We start from the raw sequence: 21,363 nt of genomic DNA on the forward strand, positions 1-21,363 counted from the left end.
GATTTCACCTGGATATATGTGTACGCCCGATAAGGTTTGTTTGTCTACCGAAATATTTGCGTTTATCTTTTTATCGCATTGTAAATATTTTTATCATTTTGATATTTACATACTTAATATTGTGTTAAAATTCCATTGTTAAGCAATTTATAATTTAGTTTGTGTAATTGTATTAATCTTAATAATGATTAATCCACCCTCAAATATATTTGTATTTTATAGGCACTTTATTACATTCGTCTCTTCGAGAGGTGACTTAAAATCAAAATGTGTGAACAGATGATTTTGAGGGTGGAATTAACCATGACATTGTTTGGTTAAATACATTTAATTATCCTTGTATCTTTAGTACATCTCTAAAGATCCGATGTGTAAGTTGCAGGCATTTGTAAATACACTATCATAGGCAGATCATCTAAAAATAGAATTTAAACATTATATTGGTATCTATATATGAATTATGTATAGGTTGGTATCTATATATAAATTATATATATGGTGTAAACAAAAAGTCTTCTAACCATGTGCTAACCTAGCTGTGCTAGGAGAGCTTGGTAGATTCCCATTATATTTTTCAGTTGTATTATCAGTGATGAAATATTGGTTTAGAATAAAAAATATGTAAATAGATATAGGAAGATGTGGTATGAATGCCAATGAGACAACTCTCCATCCAAGTAACAATTTATAAAAGTAAACCATTATAGGTCAAGGTACGGCCTTCAACACAGAGCATTGGCTCACACCGAACAGCAAGCTATAAAGGGCCCCAAAAATTACTAGTGTAAAACCATTCAAACGGGAAAACCAACGGTCTAATCTATATAAAAACGAGAAACGAGAAAAACGTATGAACTACATAAACAGACGACAACTACTGTACATCAGATTCCCGACTTAGGACAGGCGAAAACATTTGCAGCGGGATTAAACGTTTTAATGATACCAAACCTTCTCCCTTTTCTGAAACAATAGTATAACATCACAACATAGAAAGACACACTATAAAATATCAATTGGAAGGCTTAACTCAATCAAAAAACGTAAATTAACACACAATGAACGAATAAATTTGATCTGTGATACCTGAATGCAAAACATAGTTAATAAAAATTATAAGGGATAAATAATTAAGGTCAAAAGTAAATAAACAGGTTTAAACAAAGTTAAAGTATGATACCACTGTGAAATGTTAAACAATATCTAGAAAATAATCACTTTTGAAAAAACCTGCGTCATATTATACACGTTTAGGAATACCAAGAAATTTCTTTAATATCAATAAAACTAATCTAACACTTGGTACATATGGGGTGAATATCAACAATAAAACTATACAATAAGTGCTAGATAAAACTTCCTGTACAGGTGCAAGAACAGTTTTAAGGAGAAATGAAATAATTTTGATGTTCATAGTACCAAATAATCAAAGCTGGTATATAAACAAGATCCATGTTAACATTAAATAACAAAAAAGCATTACAAATAGTATCAACAGGTCAAATTAAAAAGAAAGTACGATTTGAGAGTACTCGCAGTTACTGACAGCTAGTTAAAAGCCAAAACAATTAAGATGGTTTACTGTACGATACCTATATGTGTAACAAAAACATGTTTACTAATAATATTGAATGCTGGTATTCATCCATAAATTACATTTTTAAAAAGCTGAATATTCATAATTTGGAGGTAAAGCTTAACTTGTTTATCAAGTCAGTTAAACTAAAACTTTGTAATAGTTTTGTAAAAATTTTGTAACACAAAAAGAACAGATACAAAGAGTAGTGAATTAGATACTTATTTCAAACTAAAAACTTGTTTTTCTAAAGAAATGTATCTATCTTTAAACAATTTTCAATTGAGAAGTGCCATATGTAAAATCAGAATCAGTGCCCATGATCTCAAAATAGAAAGAGACAGGTATAAAACTTTATATATAGAAAGAGACCAAAGGCTTTGTAAGAAATGTACTCTAAATCTGGTTGAAGATGAACAACATTTTATTACTAGTTGTCCAGTATACAAAGATGATAGGGAGATATTTTCCAAGGAGATAAACAGTATTTGTCCTAATTTTTCATATCTCTCAAATGAGGCAAACTTTGTTTGGTTATTTACTAATGAAAATTTGTCTGTACTTAAATATTTAGGGAACTATATTATTACATGTCTAGATGTTAGACGAAATGTTGATTAATGTATGTAATAACAATGGTAATTGTACTAATGATTTTATGGTTCTGGTCCAGCTTGGAATTAAATGTATGTGATTTATATAGAATGGTGATAATAACATGTCTGAACTTTTTAATGTTTCATTTCAATGTATAAAAATTTTTTTTTTCTGTTACAAATCATGATGTATTGTTTCATGTGTACATATCATGCTGCCCATCAAGGGTCCTTGGTTGGAATAATAGATATTCTTACTCTTATTCTTATTCTATATAGATCCATATGCCTGCAGCGGATTGAAATCATAGTAATTAAAGCTCCTCACCGAACAAAACACTGTGAATGTAACAAGCAAGTACTTATTAGAAAAGCTTCCGTGACAAGCAAAGGTTACACTATCCCAGTGACACTTCCTATTTTGAGGATAGGGATGGTGTAGTGGTTAGAACGGAGGGGGCACTTACTATGTAATGATTGGTAGGGATGAACCGCTGGAAGAATAGGTCACTATTTCATGCTCCATGATATATGAAAAGGGTGAGAAATTCAAATTAAATATATCATTAGGTTGATATAATCACTTGCTTGATTATATCATAAGTAACTAAAACTAATCAGATGTCAGTATTTATTTTTGATTGGTTAAACCACAGTCGTAAATGAATCAGCTATTTGTCAAGCCCATTAATCTCTATTCCAATGTGGTATTATCACTGATGCTAGCTATAAATCCGATTATTTTGACATTTGCACCTAATTAACATTCAAAGGTTTGTATACATGATATATGATAACAATTATCAAAAGAAATTCCATAGTGTCAGCGTCCTTTAAGAGGGAACGTCAATGTAACTTTTCATCAGTTTTTCATTTATATAAAACTGAAAGTGTAACTCTCTGAGGTGCCACTAACTGACCAAACATATTTTATAAGTATTGAATTTTCTTCATAATGAAGGACATAAAAGACAGTAAATAGAGGAAAGTGTTTAAGGTGTGACGAATATGACGAATTTATTTGAAAAGCAAAGTGTGATTATTGTGACTGTTATGCTACTAAACATGAACGTGATGATGAGTCGGACCAAAGTCTGTTTTTTGTTAATTGATATATGACAGGGTATATATTTTTGATCAACAAAATATATGAAAAGGGTGGGGTACTTGATGTCTCAGCTGCTCACCTCTACCAAAGAAAGATTGAATTTAACATTAACCAAAGTCACTGATTTTGATCTTCAATGGATTTCTCATTTGTACTATTCTCTTGGTGAAATGGATAACCTATGTAATCGTCTACCCTTTCCATGTATTTATTTGATACTAGAAATGTATTTTCAGATTTAATGAAGGTCATTAAAAATGTGTTTTGATTATAAACGAGGAGTATATTTTATTCACTTCCTGTTTACATGAAAGTTTATGGTCATTTGAAAAACACCAATATCACTCAAATTACATTTCTATGTTGCTATTCAAATAGGTGTATAGTCAAGAAAATAGATATTTTGTCTTGATAATTGAAAGGTCAGTTTATCACATTCATACAATACATTGTAGTTGATTAAAATTGGCTTTATGCCATTTCCCTTGTACAAAATATAGGACTCAGCACTGTAATTCCATGACTAAATTGGCTGAGTAAAATTGCAAGGTTTATTGACACTTAATTATGTAATCATAGTACACAAGTAGCTTAAGATAGTTTTTGACAAAAAAAAAATGTAAAAAACATAAATTTGGCAGAAAAATCCAAAATTTAGCAAAAAAGCTCAAATGTGCGGAATTTATTAACTTTTTTGTGAAAATAAAATTTTGGTAAAAAATACAAATTTGGCAAAAATTTGTAGATAAAAAAATCCTAAATTTTGTTAGAAAATTTTTCTTTAGGAAAAATTCTAAAGTTTTGCCAAAAAACTTATATATAGTAAAAAAAATTGTCCAATCTTGCGAAAACAAATTGCCAAAAAAAATGTTTCCTCAAATTTTAAAATGAAAAGTTCTTTCTTTAAAAAATTCCTTTGAGGTTCATCATAACAAATGAACAAAAAGGGTTGTGTTTACGCCCCAATAATTACTCTGAGTACAAACAAACATGTGCTGTTGGAAAAGTTTTATGGCCTAGCATCCGCTAAAAATCGATTTTGTGTTTCAGAGAAATAAAATATTTTTAAGATTTTGAAGAGCATTTGTTTTTTTTTCATCACTGAAGATGATCGTAAAATGTAGATATCTATTGTCATATTACCAATATGAATCAATTCAGTATAAAACAACTGTTATCTATGCGGGGGAATCTTAACTAAGTTTATTTTTACACCTTTTGCAGGAACGAAGAACAATGATCACCAAAATCCGAAAAAAATATTTTTATCTTTCTGAAACACAAAATGCTAATTACTTTTACATATCTAATAGAAAATAGGCCTTAAAACTTTTCCAACTGCACTGGTTTGTCTGTAATCAGAGTAAATATTTATGTTAAAACACAAACGTTTTTATCCATTTGTTATGATGAACATTAAGATAGAAAGAATTTCAGCTCTTATGTGAAATATTTTACAAAAATTATTCTACATCAGATTTTGGTGTGAACAAGAGAGAGTAATAGAAGATAAAATGCCAAGCATAGTCTATTTTTTTTTATAAAAGGCAGGCAGATTGGATTTTATTATATCAAAAAAGAACTATCATGATATGTAAAATGCAATTAAAAGGCATTAAATGACCCACAATAATCAATACTCACAGATTTTGAACAAGTAACTCTACTTTTCAAGTTTAAGTATTGGTCAGAAAATAGATACAATTGAGAATGGAAATGGGGAATGTGTCAAAGAGACAACAACACGACCATAGAGCAGACAACAGCCGAAGGCCACCAATGGGTCTTCAATGCAGCGAGAAACTCCCGCGAGTTCTTTTGTACTTTAACAATAGAACAATAACAAAAGAGTGTCCTTAATTTTGGTTAATATAAATAATGTAATATGAATGATGCAAGTGTTTTTCAAATGACCATAACTATTCACCTGGACCCAAGGTGAAATGCTGTTTTTTAAAGTACTTTTAAATCATTAAAAAAAAAATCTATAGATACGATATATGATGATTAAAGAGAAATTACTAAAATATAAACTTAAAGTAAGTTCGGTCAGAATTACAACTGAGTTGTAAAATAAAATGCAAAACACATTGTTTACTAAAAAGTATTTGAATTACATCCTGTACATTGAAAGCACTTTATTGAAAGATTTAGTGCATAAAGATAGTATCATAGTTTTAAAATCTTATAAGGACATTAACTCTAATGATTTGACAACAAGCAACCACTGAAAATTTGGTTCCTAACATAGACAGATATAATGGCATATGGCAGCCTTAAAATATTTTAAAACATCCTCTTTTAAATCTCTATCCTTGAAACACAGTTATACGTAGATCCTGCTCGGCAGTTTAGTTTTGCAATTTTAGCTTTGCAATTCCTTTATTTTAAAATTCAAAAAAAAAAAAAAAATAACTGAAGGATTCCATCCCATTTTTCAGATCGTGTTACGTCAAAGTAATAAAGAATGTTTGTGAACACATTTTCATTGAAGCAAACAATGAACAAAGAACACCAAGAGCGCCCTGAATCAAATAATAATAACGAATGCAAAAATCACGCAAGTCGAAGTGCAGCTCAAGTTGTCATTCGGCAAGGTAGTTGTTACAAACAAGGACAAGATCTACCGAAATTGCACGATCAAGGTACACAAACTGCAGATCTTGAGGAATTTGATGAAAAAGATGATGAACAGATTGAAAAACAAGATGGCAACATAAACTGTATTGAAGGAGGCACTTGTAGTAACGGATCAGATAATAAAGCAGACCCTGGAAATGCTAAAGACGAAACTAAGAGAACCTATGAACAAGTATCCGGAGAAACCAGATGTTGTCTGGTTGAAGATGTAACTGATCAGAGAGAATCACCGACTCCATTTTTTGGGAGTGTTATACAGTTGATTCAGATGTTGGTTAATTTGTTTGGAAGTCGTGATGAACTAGAGTTTGGATTATATAAAGACGCTTATAATGATTGTCTTCAGATTGATTGGAAACCATGGATAGAGTTTGGAAATTAAGAAAATATTTTCACAGATATTTTAGACAAAAAAGAGTCTTGTCTTAAAAAGTGTATCCTTATACTTCCAGAATGGGTAAGTCCATGTCGACATCGAATTAGACCATTTGTCATATAATAATGAAAACAAAAACTATTTCTGATATCAGGTTACTTGGAAGCTTTACACGAAGAGTGATGAACAAAGTTAAAAATAAACCAATACAAAATAGAGCAAGTCGAATACAAAGAAGGTATAAAATTGATTAATAAACATACACGACGTAAATAAAAATAGATGAAATATGTGTAATTATAAAAAAGTTGCTAACATTGAACATGTATGCAATCATTATCCTGCTACCACATTTTTGTAAATTTTATATACACATTTATATGATGTTGTCTTACAACAGATATCTTATATATGGAAAGAAAAACTGATCTTTCAACGCAAATATGATGTCGCATCGGGTGGAATTGGAATAGTTCAATGTGACGGAATTACTGATGGTGTATGTTCTTTGACTTTAGCAAGAAAAACGGTACAATTTTTGTTTATTATTTCCCAAAGTACACAAGACAAACGTTCCTGTGTTTAATCAAAATGGATAATAGAATTCGAAACCAGATCACGATGAACAGTATTTTTATGATATTTCTCCCCTATACTCATTCAATATTTTGAAAACGTTTTCCAAATAAATAACATAATATTCAAAATAAATGTGATTTATGTTCATTATTGATTTTAAACGAATGAATGCATTTCTTTTTCTAACAAAGTACAAGTCCTAGTCACAGACAAAATTGCTAAGTACATTTGCTTTTAAATGTAAGTGAAAAATCTTTAAAGTGGATGACTAATTTTCACCAGCAAAAGTTAAAAAAAAATATATATGTTTTGTAAGTGTACAAATGTGTAAAATTCACATGAAAACATGATGAAATAACCAATCGTAGATATTTACAACAACCGTTGTTGCATTATTTTCTTCAATAAGGAGAGGTGGTATAATTTCCAATGAGACAACTATCCAACAGAGATCAAATTAAGTAGAAATAAGCAACTATATGTCTTCGTATGGCCTTCAACAATGAGTATAACCTATACTTTACTGTGAGCTATAACAGGACCCGACATGTGAAAATGTAAAAACAATCCAAACGAGTAAACCAACTGTTTGATTTATGATAATGCAATGAAAAAACGAACAAAATAACAGCAATCAACGACTACCTCTGAATCACTGGCTCCTGACCTGGACAGGCACTTATAAAATGTGGCGGGGTTAATAAACATGTTTGTGAGCACTAGGCCTCTTCACAAACCCGGGGAAGTGATGTAACAGCTCAACATAAGACAAAACTGTTAAAATTAGTTGGAAAGGGCTTGACTCATCACATCAGCACAAAACACAAAAGGTTACTAACAAAATGTAAAAAAAAAATAAGAAAATAGAGATAAGACACAATGTACCGACCTAAGAATAGTTTCAGTTACTGAAAGCGAGTTGAAAATCAGCTGGTAAATAAATCATGTTTTTCAACACTAAATTGTCAATCAGTACACATCCAACTTGTTTACTTCTCCGATACAATAAGTCAATAAATTGTGTCATTATAACATTCAATTATATTGTATTATGTAAAGAATTTTTTAAAGGAACATTCCCCCTGGCAGTAAATTAACCAATAACATAGAAACTCGGATAAAAGCTTTAAATCGAGTAACTTGTTCAAGCAACAAAAGTGTAATAAAGTTGTTTTTAAAGTTGAAAAAAGCATAAGTTGTTTGAGCTACATAAAAAGAATGATTTGTACTTTTTAGGATTATTACGTACATAAAATGGTAATATTTATCAAAGATATCATTTCGGTTAAAGAAGAAAAATACTGCCGCTTGGAGACAAATATCGACATCTTCCCTTCCCACTTGATCATCAATGACTACCCCGTTTTGATTTGCAGTATATTCATTTGTAACATTTGTAATAGTTCTAAAATTTCAAATTAGTCTTAAAAAAGAGAGGCGAAAGATATCAGAGGGACATTCAAACTCATAGATCGAAAACAAACTAACAACGCCATGGCCAAAAATAAAAAGACAAACAGACAAATAATAGTACAGATGATACAACATAGAAAACTAAAGTCTAAGCAACACGAACCCCACCAAAAACTGGGGGTGATTTCAGGTGCTCCGGAAGGGTAAGCAGATCCTGTTCCACATGTGGCACCCGTCATGTTGCTTATGTTATTACAAACCCGGTAAATAGTCTAATTCGGTAGGTCACATTCGTGAAAAGGAAAGGGTATTGTACTTACGACATAAGGAACATATCCGATATCATCTGTGAAACGGTTATTCCATAACGGTCAACCAACTCGTGATGGCGTCCGTAAAATTTACGAAGGGATGATTTCGACTTCACCATTTGGAACTCTTGGTTTAATAGCTTCCTTGTGAGCAGCAATCCTCTATCAAGGAAATCATGATAGGAAATACAAGCGTGGGAATATCGTTTCAATTGGGAGATATATACTCCGTATGCAGGCGCTGCTGGAATGTTGCTACATAGAAATGGAAAGTTCACAATTGGGAAGCTGAAACCATCTCTTTTGTCGTAAAGTTTTGTTTTCAACCGACCCTCATTGTCAATTTCTAGATGTAAGTCAAGATATGAGGTAGACTTAACTGTATCTGTAGTATCCTTTATCTCTAGTTCGATGGGATAGATTCGTTCAACATAGTCACCAAATTTTGTATTATTTAGTGAGAGAACATCATCTATATAGCGGAACGTAAAGTTAAAGGATATTGCTAACTTCTTATCTTTCTTCCTAAGAAGTTCCTGTTTGAAGTCAGCCTCATAATAATAAAGAAACAAGTCGGCAAGAAGAGGGGTACAATTCTGTATCAATTTAGATAAAGTCTGTGACAGATTCAGTTTTGTGAACTGATCTTTTTGTTTTTGTTCCACCTTTTGCACTCGCAATATTTGATTTGAAAACACACATGTACATTGACCACAAATATATAAAAATTCGAACCATAGTTATTAAAATTTGAAAATAAATATTTTGAAAAATTAACAGCAAAAAGTGAGAAAAGCTGGAGTCGGATTGTTTCAAACGTTAAATTACTCTGCAAATTTTAGAACCATTGATTTTGTTACGCAAAATTTTCATACCACCAAATCTGACCTGTACAATAAAATTGGTACAATAGCTGTGACAAAGACATTTAGTAAGAACATTCAACAGATAGGTAATTGATTCTTCTCTTTCTAAGATAAAATACATATTTATTTCCCGGTCGAGTATTTTATATTTTTCAAAATCACTCAATGTTACCGAAAAATATTTCCACAAAATTATAATATTTTTACAATCTGTACTTCAATATCATTGATGGAGGTAGTTAAATGTCCCATCTAAATAATACGCCTTTTATCAAAAAAATTAGATTCCGAAGAAGAAATGGAGAAACGAAGAAGTACAAGCACTACTGAGGTTGCAAAAGAAGGGATTTGTTCCCATGGTGTATGGAGTACTAGCACACGATGACAACTTAGCATTGTTATTGGAAATGATAGATGGTTAGTAAGTCGGAATTGTTATACAATTTGTTAAATGTTCGCCATTAATTCTTATTCATTAAAAAAATCATATTTCAACCCCAAAAATGAGTAGTAAACTGAATAAAAGTATAAAAATAGAAAGAAACACACACTTTTTTGCATGCAAACGTGAACGGAAATAAAAAAAAAAATTTCCTACAAAATAGAATTACACGAGTGGTATTCCGAGTACTGAATTATATATTGTTTTAAAAAACCATATGTATTTAGCAATTATTACTTTATTTGGTAAAGCATAATGGACTTGTACTTATTTTCAGGGGTTGTGTTGACTGCTTACAGAGGAAACTTGTATGATAAAATACAATTGTTCCACTCATTGGTTGCAAAAGTATGCCAGTTGCACAAGGAAGACATATTCCATCAAGATTTGAAATGTAAAGTATACTTAGAATTTTGTTTTTCATTTTTAAAAGTACCAAAGTTGATGAATGTGAATTAAGTTAGCGGACGGTTCGTTATTCGTTATTCGATATTCAAAACCAACCGGCTGCTAACAGTCGGTTCAATACTCAAATTTCTTAGTTGAAAATGATAAAAATCTGAATATTCGATAACATATAAAACATGATAGTCATAGATAAAAGGAGTAAAAAGATATTTAGGAAATCGTTTTATGACCCCTTTAAGCTCTCGTAAATTCCCGTTGTCCTCAAATATAAACACTTATGTCAATTGCACATTTGTCTTTATGAAATATAGATTTTTATCAATAAAATGCAATCAAAGATGTATCTATATACTTAATATTTCTAGAAACAAAAACAAACGATCACTTTAGTAACATTAGTTAAAAATAGAAATAATTATGGAAAGCCAAAAAAAAAAAAAAAAAAAGAAATTGTCACTTTTCAGCTAAAAATCGTCGAAAACTCAGGTAAAAGGACACAGGGCGATGGCTAGACCACTCTGATCTCTCAATCTTCATAAAATTATGCAGATAGTTACTTAATATAAAGATACAAATGACCCCAATAGAAATTTGGGTAGACGTCTTGTCTTCTATGTTTACGGAGCGCTCAAAGTGCCAGTTTGATATTCAAAATATATAGTGAAAAAAGACCACTTAAATAACGGTGGGACCCCCCTGGTCTTTCAATGGCCATAAAATTGAATGACATGTTAGACTATGTATATATACAGATCGTATGAAAAGGATTTCACAGAATAATGTTATCTTTAATATCTACGGAGGGCTTACATTGTCACTTTTCAGCTAAAAATCGTCGAAAATTCAGTTAAAAGGGCACAGGGCGATGGCTAAACCCCCTGATCTCTCACTCTTCATAAAATTATGCTGATAGATAGTTATTTTTATGAAAATTGAGAGTTCAGGGGGGTCTAGCCATTGCCCTGTGTCCTTTTACCTGAATCCATCCAAAATTGTTGATATTTTTATTTTCCCAGTAAATTACTGTCTTTCATCTATAATTGAATTCTAGTCCTTTCTTGGAAAATCTGACTTTTCGTTTTATTGAACAAATCGATTATTAATATTTGCTAGGTTACAATTCTTATAAATATGTGTAAACAACTTAATATTTGACGCATCAAAAATTGTTTGAGGCAGTCCGCACGATACGTGTCAATATGTCTGACGCAGAAGTTCAGTTGATATATCTGGCGAAAAAACTAAGGTAGTGAATAGTTTCATTTTGGAAATGCGTGAAACGATTTTTAAATTCGGATTTGACATAAGCCATATGAATGAACAATTGCAATATCAATACGAATGAGTTTGAAACATAACCTTTCATATCGTGTGAAAATATATAAAGATGGAAATTTAAGCATGAAAAATACGAAATGAAAAACCATTAACTGACTAGGTTTTTTGACATACTTGTGTGATAAATCCTATTTTCTTGTTTGTAAGAGATTGTTTTTCTTTAACTGTAGATGGAAAATATCATATGTAAGATATGTATGAAAAACTAAAAAGGCTTCTACGAATAACATCATAATATAAACTGTTTTATGATAGTCATTGCTGCTTGAGCGATTTTATTGTCATTTTTCATCTGTTTGCCATACATACTAGTTTAAGCAAAATCATTTTGCTTTATCGCTCTACCGGTCACCATTCAAGGAATGAATGCGATTTTTATGAACCTTTTTGACGAAATGCAAGGAAGCATTCTTCACATTTTGCACGAAACGCAGAAGTGCTCATTGCATGAAAATTTGATCGTCACTTGCCTTCATTTCGCATAAACTTTCAAAAACATATTATTTTATTCTTATTTTTACAGATCTTCAAAATTATACTTACATATGCTATTAACATTTCGAATCTGAAAATAACTTCGAACGAAACTGTGTCGTCAGATGAAAGCAGTAGTCAATTATAGCCGAAATTTGCAAAATAAAGATGTCGATTTCAAAATAGACAGCCCTTAATTTTTTTTATCAAATTTCAATAACTATTAAACTTTTATAGCATTATAACTCATGTTGACATATTTCTATCAATAATTCATATTTACAATATATATATTGTCAATTACTTTTCAAATTAATAAAATTGCGATCTTTTCAATACGTAACCGATTGCACGAAGTTCATAAACAATGTGTTAAAATAGTGTGGAATTTATTAGGTTGGCGGAGCTACTAATTATAAATCTTAGGTTGTTTTCATACACATTGGTAACATGAATGTATCAAATGATTAATCTTTCAGCCAATAAAAGATCCGCATTTGTATGAATTGAACATTTACTGTAAATATGTTTTTGGAATGCGGACTTTAAAAACATCTTAACGTTGGTATTGACGACGCATGAGTGCTCTACCATGTTGTGCCTTTGTTTTATCTGTGTTGATGTATAGTGTGCAGTAGTATTTAAAAAAAGAATAGAAGAGGCATTCTAATATAATATTTCTTTTTTGATGAAGATAAAGTATTGCTTAGCAGTTGCAAAATAAATGCAATTTAAGTCCACCGTATCCAACTGTGGTCATCAGTTCGCGATCCTACTCGTTCATTGATACACAACTATTTGATTGATCAATGTTTCATTTGAAAAATGCAATACATTTTGTTTTCGTCGACATACACTCTTCGTCGGCTTTCGGGCATTCTTCCTTGGAATGAATTACCAATTTCGCGACTGCAAATATCAAAAGTATCCTCAACCTTTTAGATTGGTTTTCATTATGTTTCTTTTATGAAGCATCAAATTATTCCAAACGTTAAATAGAATATCACTTTCATGAAAACCATTTTTATGAATATAAATACATTGTGTACTCGTGTCCTTATACGATTTATAGGGAACAACAGTCCATTCTAATGACAACTTTTTATGCTGTTTTAACGTATATATGTACAAAATGAAAAACACGGATTCGCTCTGTTATACAATTTTTTGAAAAAGTCACCGTGCTGCTTATGTCTGTTTAGTGTGTTGACGGCTTGTTTATACGCAGGTCGATTTAAAGCTCGACATAGTATAGAAACTTACTTTATCTGTTGTTGTAAAAATCGAATGTTGACTGATATCACCTATAAATTATGAGTCTGAAAATAGCTGTCATGATCAATCCCTAAATCTCTAGCAGACAAATACATAAATATATACATAAGGCAATCTATCAGGTTCATTGTTTATGGCAGGATAAGGAGGGTCTATATACTGAGGTTGATGTGTTTTTCTTTGTTAAAATTTTGTTACACATTAAATTTAATATGAAACATTCATTGGCCATTATTTGATAAAATTTCTATATTTCAGTGTCTAATGTTATGGTACGGGACCCCAAAGACCCCTCATCTGTCGTTATAATAGACTTTGGCTCAACAATCATGCAGAAATTAGACAAAAACCATTTAAGTATGCTTTATTTATTGAATCAGCAATACAAGAAACATTTAAATATAGTCAAATCTAAAGTCAATACAATGATGGACTGGAATTACAAACTGACTAGCTGATTGGGTATTAAAGACAAATTGTTATCGTTTTTCGTTGAAAATTTATAAATATCGTAACAAAGAAAAGTTAGTTTGGTTAATGTTGATAGCAATGTTATTTGGTTCATGTACTAGAACAATTATTGTTTCTTCAAATTACGATATATAATAATACAATACTAACAAAATGCTTCCTTTTTAGGACCTATTACTGCATGTCTCGGTCCTCCAGATCTTGAACAGAGCATGCTAAACAGATATCTACCTGTGAAGTTTGATGAACAGGTAAAACGTCTTCTTGTTGCATGGGACAGCTGGCAGCTTGGTATGATACTTTTCAATTTACTGACCAGAAAGAACCTACACATAATTGGCAAAGTCACTCAGGACAATCTAAACTTTACCAGAGAGAAAATGAAACAATATGTAAGTGCAATATATATTTTTTATGTGAGATTTTTGCATTTTATGAGTTATCTGGACAACATATTTGAAAATAACTGTAAACAGATGCAATTAGTTAATTAGTTAATTAATTAGTTAAATAATAATCAATTCTTTAATTCATTTATTCACGTAAATGACAAGAATATAGAGTACTAAACAAATGCACAATGTTAAAGTTGGTAATTTTGAATTGAAGTTACTGGATTGTATTTCTTGATGTTTATCCATTCTTTCATCTTTAGACTTAGATTTTTGGGTTTCAGGAAATTGTCATAAAGTTATAGCTAGTAACAAGTAAGGCTTATTTCGTAAGGTTGCAGAACGTTGTCATATAGCTATTGCTTGTTACAAGCAAGACTTTGTTTGTTAGGTTTCACGAAGCTGTCAATTAGCTAGTAAAAAGTAGGGCGTAGTTCGTGGAGTTTCAGGAAGTTGACATATAGCCAATAACAAGAAAGTCTTAGTTCGTATGGTTTCCGGAAGTTTTCATATAACTAGTAACAAGTAAGAATAAGTAAGTGTGTTGTCAGGAAGTTGTTATTTAGCTAATAATAAGTATGATTTAATTCGTATAGTTTCAGAAAGTTGTCATATAGCTAGTGACAAGTAAGACTTAGTTTGCGAGGTTTCGAGAAGTTGTCATATAGCCAGTAACAAATAAACTTAGCTCGTGTGGATTAGGGATGTTGTCATGTATTTGAAACAAGTAAGACTCAGTTCTTGGGATTTCAGGAAGTGGTCAAATCGTTAGTAACAAGCATGTACTATGAAAGTTTTACTATACCACATTATCCCTATGCGATCTTAGGTAACTCATACTTGTAGAATATTTTAGATTGACAGAGTCAGTGGGAGAAACCTTTTTTGATTTTTATTAAAGCAGTTCATTTATTTTAAACTAGGTTAATCGCCAGTTGTCGGACAAAGTTGATAAAGTACCACCAAACATACTCACAACATTGATAGGTCTTCTTGACGTTGACTACAGGAAGAGATTAACACCAGAACTCGTACTATATGAATTGAACAAGGATGTTACTTTTACAGGTAAAGTTTATTTATGGACATTTGTTTGTTGTTTAAAAAACCCCGAATATTTTCAGTAAATTGGAAACAGATGATACAAAACTAAATTAGTCAAAGTTGACCGTGTACGTTTTTTTAAGTATTTTATATTTTCTATCATTTTTTATCGTCCCTATTACTCGTAGCACCAAATGGATAGTCTATTCATCGAAATCTCTTAAAAATATCTTCGGTTTGTAACATATTTCAATATAGACCAATATTCTAATAAAATAATTTCCATAAAGTGTGATTTTTGACCTGTTTGGGAAATATTGTGATGACTCTGATACTTTTTTGCGTGTACGTAGTATTGTGGTTTTCCATTCGTTTGACGGTTTGAGCTTTTGAATTTTCCATTTGTTAAGGGAATTTCCGTTTTGAATTTTCCTTAGAGTTCGATTGTTTTGTTATTTTACTTTTTGTATACTTTTTGTGATTCCACTAATCTAGAATAAGGGGGAATTGAGATATTAAAAAAGTAGCTTAACACTGCCTTAGGTTTCCTGTTCACAGTCAAGAATTTCATCACTGGTTGTGTGTAGTTATATCTCTGCGTTTTTGTCAATTAAAGGTTTGATGTTGATTGCAGATCTTTCATAAACCTTATTTTTATTAAGTACTTTTTCTAACTTGAGGTGATTTAAAACATTTCATTTTTAAAAGTATGCATTTTTCTTTTGTTTAAATCTTATGATGACTTTTAATGTGACAATGTCTTTTTTATATTTTTTTTATTATCTCAATGACCTTTAGAACACTTTTATTCATTCTAAAAGTCTATTAACTTCCCCTACCACTTTTTTTGAAAAGAAATCCTAATACAACATTTATTTAGCTTTTTCTTGGTTGTGTTGTGTTTCATATTTTAAGCGTGGGAAGAAGTGATATGGTGACAAAAACATGACTAATCCCTACATAATCTAAAGCGCACACTTGATAAAACCTTAAGCAAATGAAAAGCGTTTTTTCTGTCGTTCTCAAAGACGTCTTTAACTCGGATAAAAAACCTAACATCTCGCTACAAGTTGAAGGCGGCGTCTGGCGCAGTTGTGAACTGAATTCTTTGCTATATGTTAATCAAGCCTCATCTACACATTGAGGAACCCATCTGCTTTGTAATATCACAAATTACAGAGAAAAACGATAAAAAAAAAATCGAACAAATGCTAAACAAAACCCAGAAATAATTCAAAGATTTAGAACCCAATTTGCACATACAAATTTGGATGGAAATACCTTATGAATAGTACAATCAATTCGAAAGGACTATATACCAATTTCGTTACATCTGTGCTTTGAACAACAACAAAACAACAAAATACAGCAATATCAACAAATTATAGCCTATGAACGAAAAAATCTAACTTGTTACTGTCATACTATGTAAAACAATGTTATTGCTAAATACAGAAACTGTAAGATATAGTAAAATTTTCAAATGCAAACGTTAAAACGACAAGATTGCGATACCAAACAATTTTATCAATGGATATCAAATGGAAATTATACTTACATTTTTTTTCCAGAGTATTATATGAACGGTTGTACAGTGCCATGTTAGAGTGCTAAATTGAAACAAATGCAATTGCACACAGATTTTTGAAAGAAGATAAAGCTACTAATTCTAAACATAGTAAATGTGTTCTTATAAAAAGATAGGTGCTCTATCTATTTATGTATATAATTATAGGTGCTCTATTGCATGTATCCATTTATGTATATAATTATATATATGTATCTATAAACTAAATGACGTTATAACTGTCAATTTCTCCACTGTTTTTTTTAAACCTACCTCTGGGTCTTCCCTGGCAATATATTTAGTGGTAGATTATAGAATTGTATAATCATGGTTTATAGACGAGTTGATTATTCCCAGCTGTTAAATGGTGCTGATGACTTTTCTTAACCCGTTTCTGCATAACCCGTTACTCGACATTAAATATCGGTTAAGAGTTCACAAAACATATAGGTTAGATAAAGTTGCGTGCTTGCAGTGTAATACTAGTAATAAATGTGTCACGTGAAACACAAGTTGAATCACAGTCTTAGTAATTGCTCCTTGTGGCAACAGCTTTTAAAACTTATTCTCAAAACACTGTTTAAAAAGATATAAGTTATGCCTCTAAGTAACAAACTGAATCCGACGAAACGGAAATCCCGTTTCCAGCCATATAGTACTGAAAATGCTGTTACAAAAACTAATTCTGAGAGAACAAAAACCGAAATGGTGAACGAACTGTCTAGAATTGGTTTCAAAGTGCCTACAAATCTCACTTTAAACGTTGTTAAAACTCTGTATACAGAAAACATTGGTAACAAATACAGTGAAGCTCGCGTAGAAGCCATCGATAATACTTTAAGTGCAACAGACAGTTTTCAATCTGATACGCAAACTGTTTCAACAGAGACGCAAAACCGTGATGGCATTGACAATACTTCTTCTGCTACGGGAAATTTTAACACTAATATATTGGTGGCTGCTTTAACACTATGTCACAATGAGTGAATGGCCTTCAGAAATCCATCGATACGCTGATGACAAAGAAGCTGCATGATACTAACAAACCGTTAAATCTTCATCAATGGTACAATTCCAGTAATACCGCACTGTCGATACAAAACACACCGGATGCGTTACATCATGGATTTAATAGAACAGGAGTTCATTCTGATGATTTTCTCAATGTTGACATAGTTTCTACAGCGTTACAGAAACAAGTAATACACGGTAAGGACATTAACTTGGTTTTTCTCCTTATTCCTTGTTTCGAGAGTCCCCAATCACATACCATTTTGGCAGACGGTATGAAAACTAATGTAGGGAATAAACCAGACCCGCGCTTAAATCGACAACTAACAATCCAGGAATTCATAAAGGCCTTCGAGAAATTCAAGCGTGTTATGACATCTGCTTTTCCAGGTAGGAAATTTGAATTAGACGCCTACGAGGAGGATATCATAGAGATCAGTAATTTTTATGGTCAGAAGTTCTACGACTACCATAAATTATTCTCGGCAAAAGCCTCGACTCTTCTTCAAGAGAAACAAATTAAAGTCGATTGGAGTAAAAGGGATCGCGACCTGATAATCTTGATAGGTGCGAGCGTTGAAATAAATATTTGCAAGCTTTGTCACATGGTTGACCATGACACAAAATTCTGTCCATTGCCATTATCAGAGAAAAGCGTATCTACCCCACATCTGATGAGAAATGGCGGTAATTCCGATATTCGTGGTAGGAAACGTTTTTATCACAACGGAAAAGAAATTTGCAATAATTTCAATAGTATGTCTGGCTGTAATAAAGACGGTCGACGCCTCTTCTTACACATGTGCTCTAACTATCGTAACCATGATCATAGCTTAACCGCCTGTTATCGTCAATCTACGCATAACGATACTGAAAAAATTAGAAAGAACCACGCATTTAAAACACTGTTGCTAAGACTGGTACTACTGCACCAAAGCAGAGTTTGGGTTCCGAAAAATTACTATCAAATATTAACTTCCCCCTACATGATCCTACTCCGATTAACGTAGAAGTATTACAAAATGAACTTAGAAATCACAGTGACAAATCTTTTGTATTTTACTTATGCAATGGTTTAAAATATGGTTTTGACACTAAGGTTTCTGTGACTAGTTTACCAACCTTTGAATGTCGTAATAATTTGTCTGCACGATCACTACCGAACGTAGTAAATAAATTGTTAAGGAAGGAATGTGAATAATGGATTTATGTACGGGCCTTTTCATACACTTCCATTTTCAAGTTACCGTGTCAGTCCGTTGGGAGTTGCGGAAGGAAAATATTCAAAGAAAAAACGACTGATATTGGATTTATCGGCACCTCATCAAAGTGATATTCATTTTAGCATCAATGAATTAATTGACAAAGACATCTGCTCTATGTCGTACGTCAAGATCGACAACGCTATAGATATTATCTTGAAATACGGGACAAACTCTTGGTTATGTAAGCATGGTAAGTACGATATTTCCAATGCATTCAAAAATTGTCCTATTTTAGCTCCATAATGGCCTTTGTTTTTCATTAAATGGGAGGAAAAATATTATTTCTATGTGCGATTAACTTTCGGTTGCCGATCTAGTCCCATTATATTCGATACTTTGTCACAAGCAATATGTTATATTGCCACAAACAATTACAAGGTCAATAACATTTCACACCTGTTAGACGATTTCTTAACTATAGATCCGCCACATGCTGACGGAGAGCGGTCAATGGCATTAATGATGATGATTTTTAAACGCTTGAATGTTCCAATAGCAATGCACAAAACTGTTGAACCTGTAACGTGTCTTGAATATCTTGGCATCATTCTCGATTCACAAAAAATGGAAGCTCGTTTACCGCAGGAAAAAGTTGATCGAATTTGTGAGTTTATTTCAAGTATAAGTGTCAAATCCTCTTGTTCTAAAAGGGAAGTTCTACAGCTGCTTGGGCATTTAAATTTGGCCTCAAGAGTTATACTACCGGGCAGGTCATTTGTGTCTTATCTAATCAATTTATCAACCAAAGCGAAATAATTACATTATTATGTGCGTTTAAATAAAGAATGTCGGATAGATCTCGAATTTTGGATACAATTCCTAAAGAATTGGAATGGCATTAATATGTTTTATAATTCTACATTTATATCTAATTACGATAAGGAATTATTCACGGATGCGTCGTCGACTATAGGTTTTGGTGGATATTTTGGTGGAGAGTGGTTTTATTCGTCATGGCCGACCGAAATAAAAAAACATCACAAACAGTAAACATTCAATGGCATTTCTTGAATTGTACCCAATCGTTGTGGCAGCTGTTTTATGGGGCGCCTCATGGAAAACAAAAAAAGTGTTATTTTGGTCTGATAATATGTCTACAGTCGAGATTATAATGAAAGGCAGATCAAAATGTTTATATATATTATGAAGTTAATGAGAAAATTAACATGGTGCGCAACTTTTGTTTACAAACAACTTCATTTTTAGTGCAAAACACGTGCCAGGTTTTCAAAACGATATAAGTGATGCCTTATCTCGATTTCAAATACAACGATTCAGAAGCCTGGCACCACATGCAGACCCCCTTCCGGAACCGTGTCCCAAAATCTCAGATGTAATATGGTGTTAAAACAAACTGTCGAACAACTATGGACGACATCTATATCTAAAAGGACTAAGGACGTGTATGATATTGGTTTCATGCATTTTAAGAGATATTTACTGTTAAACAAGTATGGAAACAGATCAGTGTGGATAGTATGTTTGGATGTTTGACAGTGTTTTCTGACAAAAAAGAGTTCTCTGGTTTTTCCCCATAGGGTTCTATGTTGAACAGTTGTGCACAGTGACATCCAATCTGTACCAAACACTGAAAATAGCAGTGTCTTATTTAATATTCAGTTTTAATGTTCGACTTTCATGGAGGAGACACTACTTTAAATCAGTGCCGACTGATCATAGATTTTATTTAGCTAGACATTTAATATCAAATCTACATACTGGCCAACGTACTATGAGTGCTTCGTGTATATAATATTAAAATTCCTGTAAAAAAAAATTGTGCATGTGTGCAACGTTTCATTGGAGGATTTCCTTTCAACATTTAACATGTTTAAAAATGATCCAATAAGGGAACACAGCTAGTTGAGTGTGCTCCAACGCTGGAGAGATTTACGTAAAGAAGTGGAAGATTGGAAGGATTGCCAAATGATTCCGATAAAATAAGTTCCAAAATTTCATTTTGGATAGCAGCAAAAACTCAAAATAAGAGGACCACATTAGGCGCATTTCTGCATAATGTGATTTTAGTATGCAAGATGGTGTCCGAGAACCTGCATGCAAGTAATATTTGTATGGTTTTATTTATGTTCCTTTGAGGTGGTCATTTCTTACTTGGGTTTGTCAACATAAAACTGAAAATTTGTTCAGGATCTTTCCAGTATCATTAGTAAAAGATTTTGTTTAAATGTGGAAATTGTTTCTATGAAGATA

General features: G+C 31.9%; 1 protein-coding gene across 4 annotated transcripts; it reads left to right on the forward strand.

Annotated features, from left to right (window-relative positions):
- LOC127715676 (uncharacterized) lies at positions 1–17,122 on the forward strand. Of its 4 annotated transcripts, none has more exons than XM_052221846.1 (9): positions 1–34; positions 5,722–6,377; positions 6,697–6,825; positions 9,130–9,882; positions 10,185–10,301; positions 13,661–13,759; positions 14,042–14,265; positions 15,189–15,333; positions 16,881–17,122. In XM_052221846.1, the coding sequence occupies exons 4-9, from the start codon at positions 9,822–9,824 to the stop codon at positions 16,913–16,915; spliced, it is 681 nt and encodes a 226-aa protein (XP_052077806.1). In that variant the 5' UTR covers positions 1–34; positions 5,722–6,377; positions 6,697–6,825; positions 9,130–9,821; the 3' UTR covers positions 16,916–17,122. The 4 variants fall into 4 exon arrangements, 3 of the variants coding, with proteins under 3 accessions (XP_052077806.1, XP_052077805.1, XP_052077804.1); XM_052221845.1 differs by lacking the exon at positions 1–34 and having other exon boundaries at positions 5,439–6,377; positions 9,130–9,187; positions 9,750–9,882; XR_007988527.1 differs by lacking the exons at positions 1–34; positions 13,661–13,759 and adding an exon at positions 11,824–11,839 and having other exon boundaries at positions 5,421–6,377.
- The last annotated feature ends 4,241 nt before the right edge of the window (positions 17,123–21,363 follow it).

This window comes from Mytilus californianus, unplaced genomic scaffold (assembly GCF_021869535.1).
Source record: "Mytilus californianus isolate M0D057914Y unplaced genomic scaffold, xbMytCali1.0.p SCAF_9, whole genome shotgun sequence".
Lineage (NCBI taxonomy): Eukaryota > Metazoa > Mollusca > Bivalvia > Mytilida > Mytilidae > Mytilus > Mytilus californianus.

Coding starts and splice junctions, on each gene's coding strand:
- LOC127715676 (XM_052221846.1), top strand. CDS start 9,822: ATGGTGTATGGAGTACTAGCACACGATGACAACTTAGCATTGTTATTG. Junction 9,883..10,184: donor GTTATTGGAAATGATAGATG/GTTAGTAAGTCG, acceptor ACTTATTTTCAG/GGGTTGTGTTGACTGCTTAC. Junction 13,760..14,041: donor ATTAGACAAAAACCATTTAA/GTATGCTTTATT, acceptor CTTCCTTTTTAG/GACCTATTACTGCATGTCTC.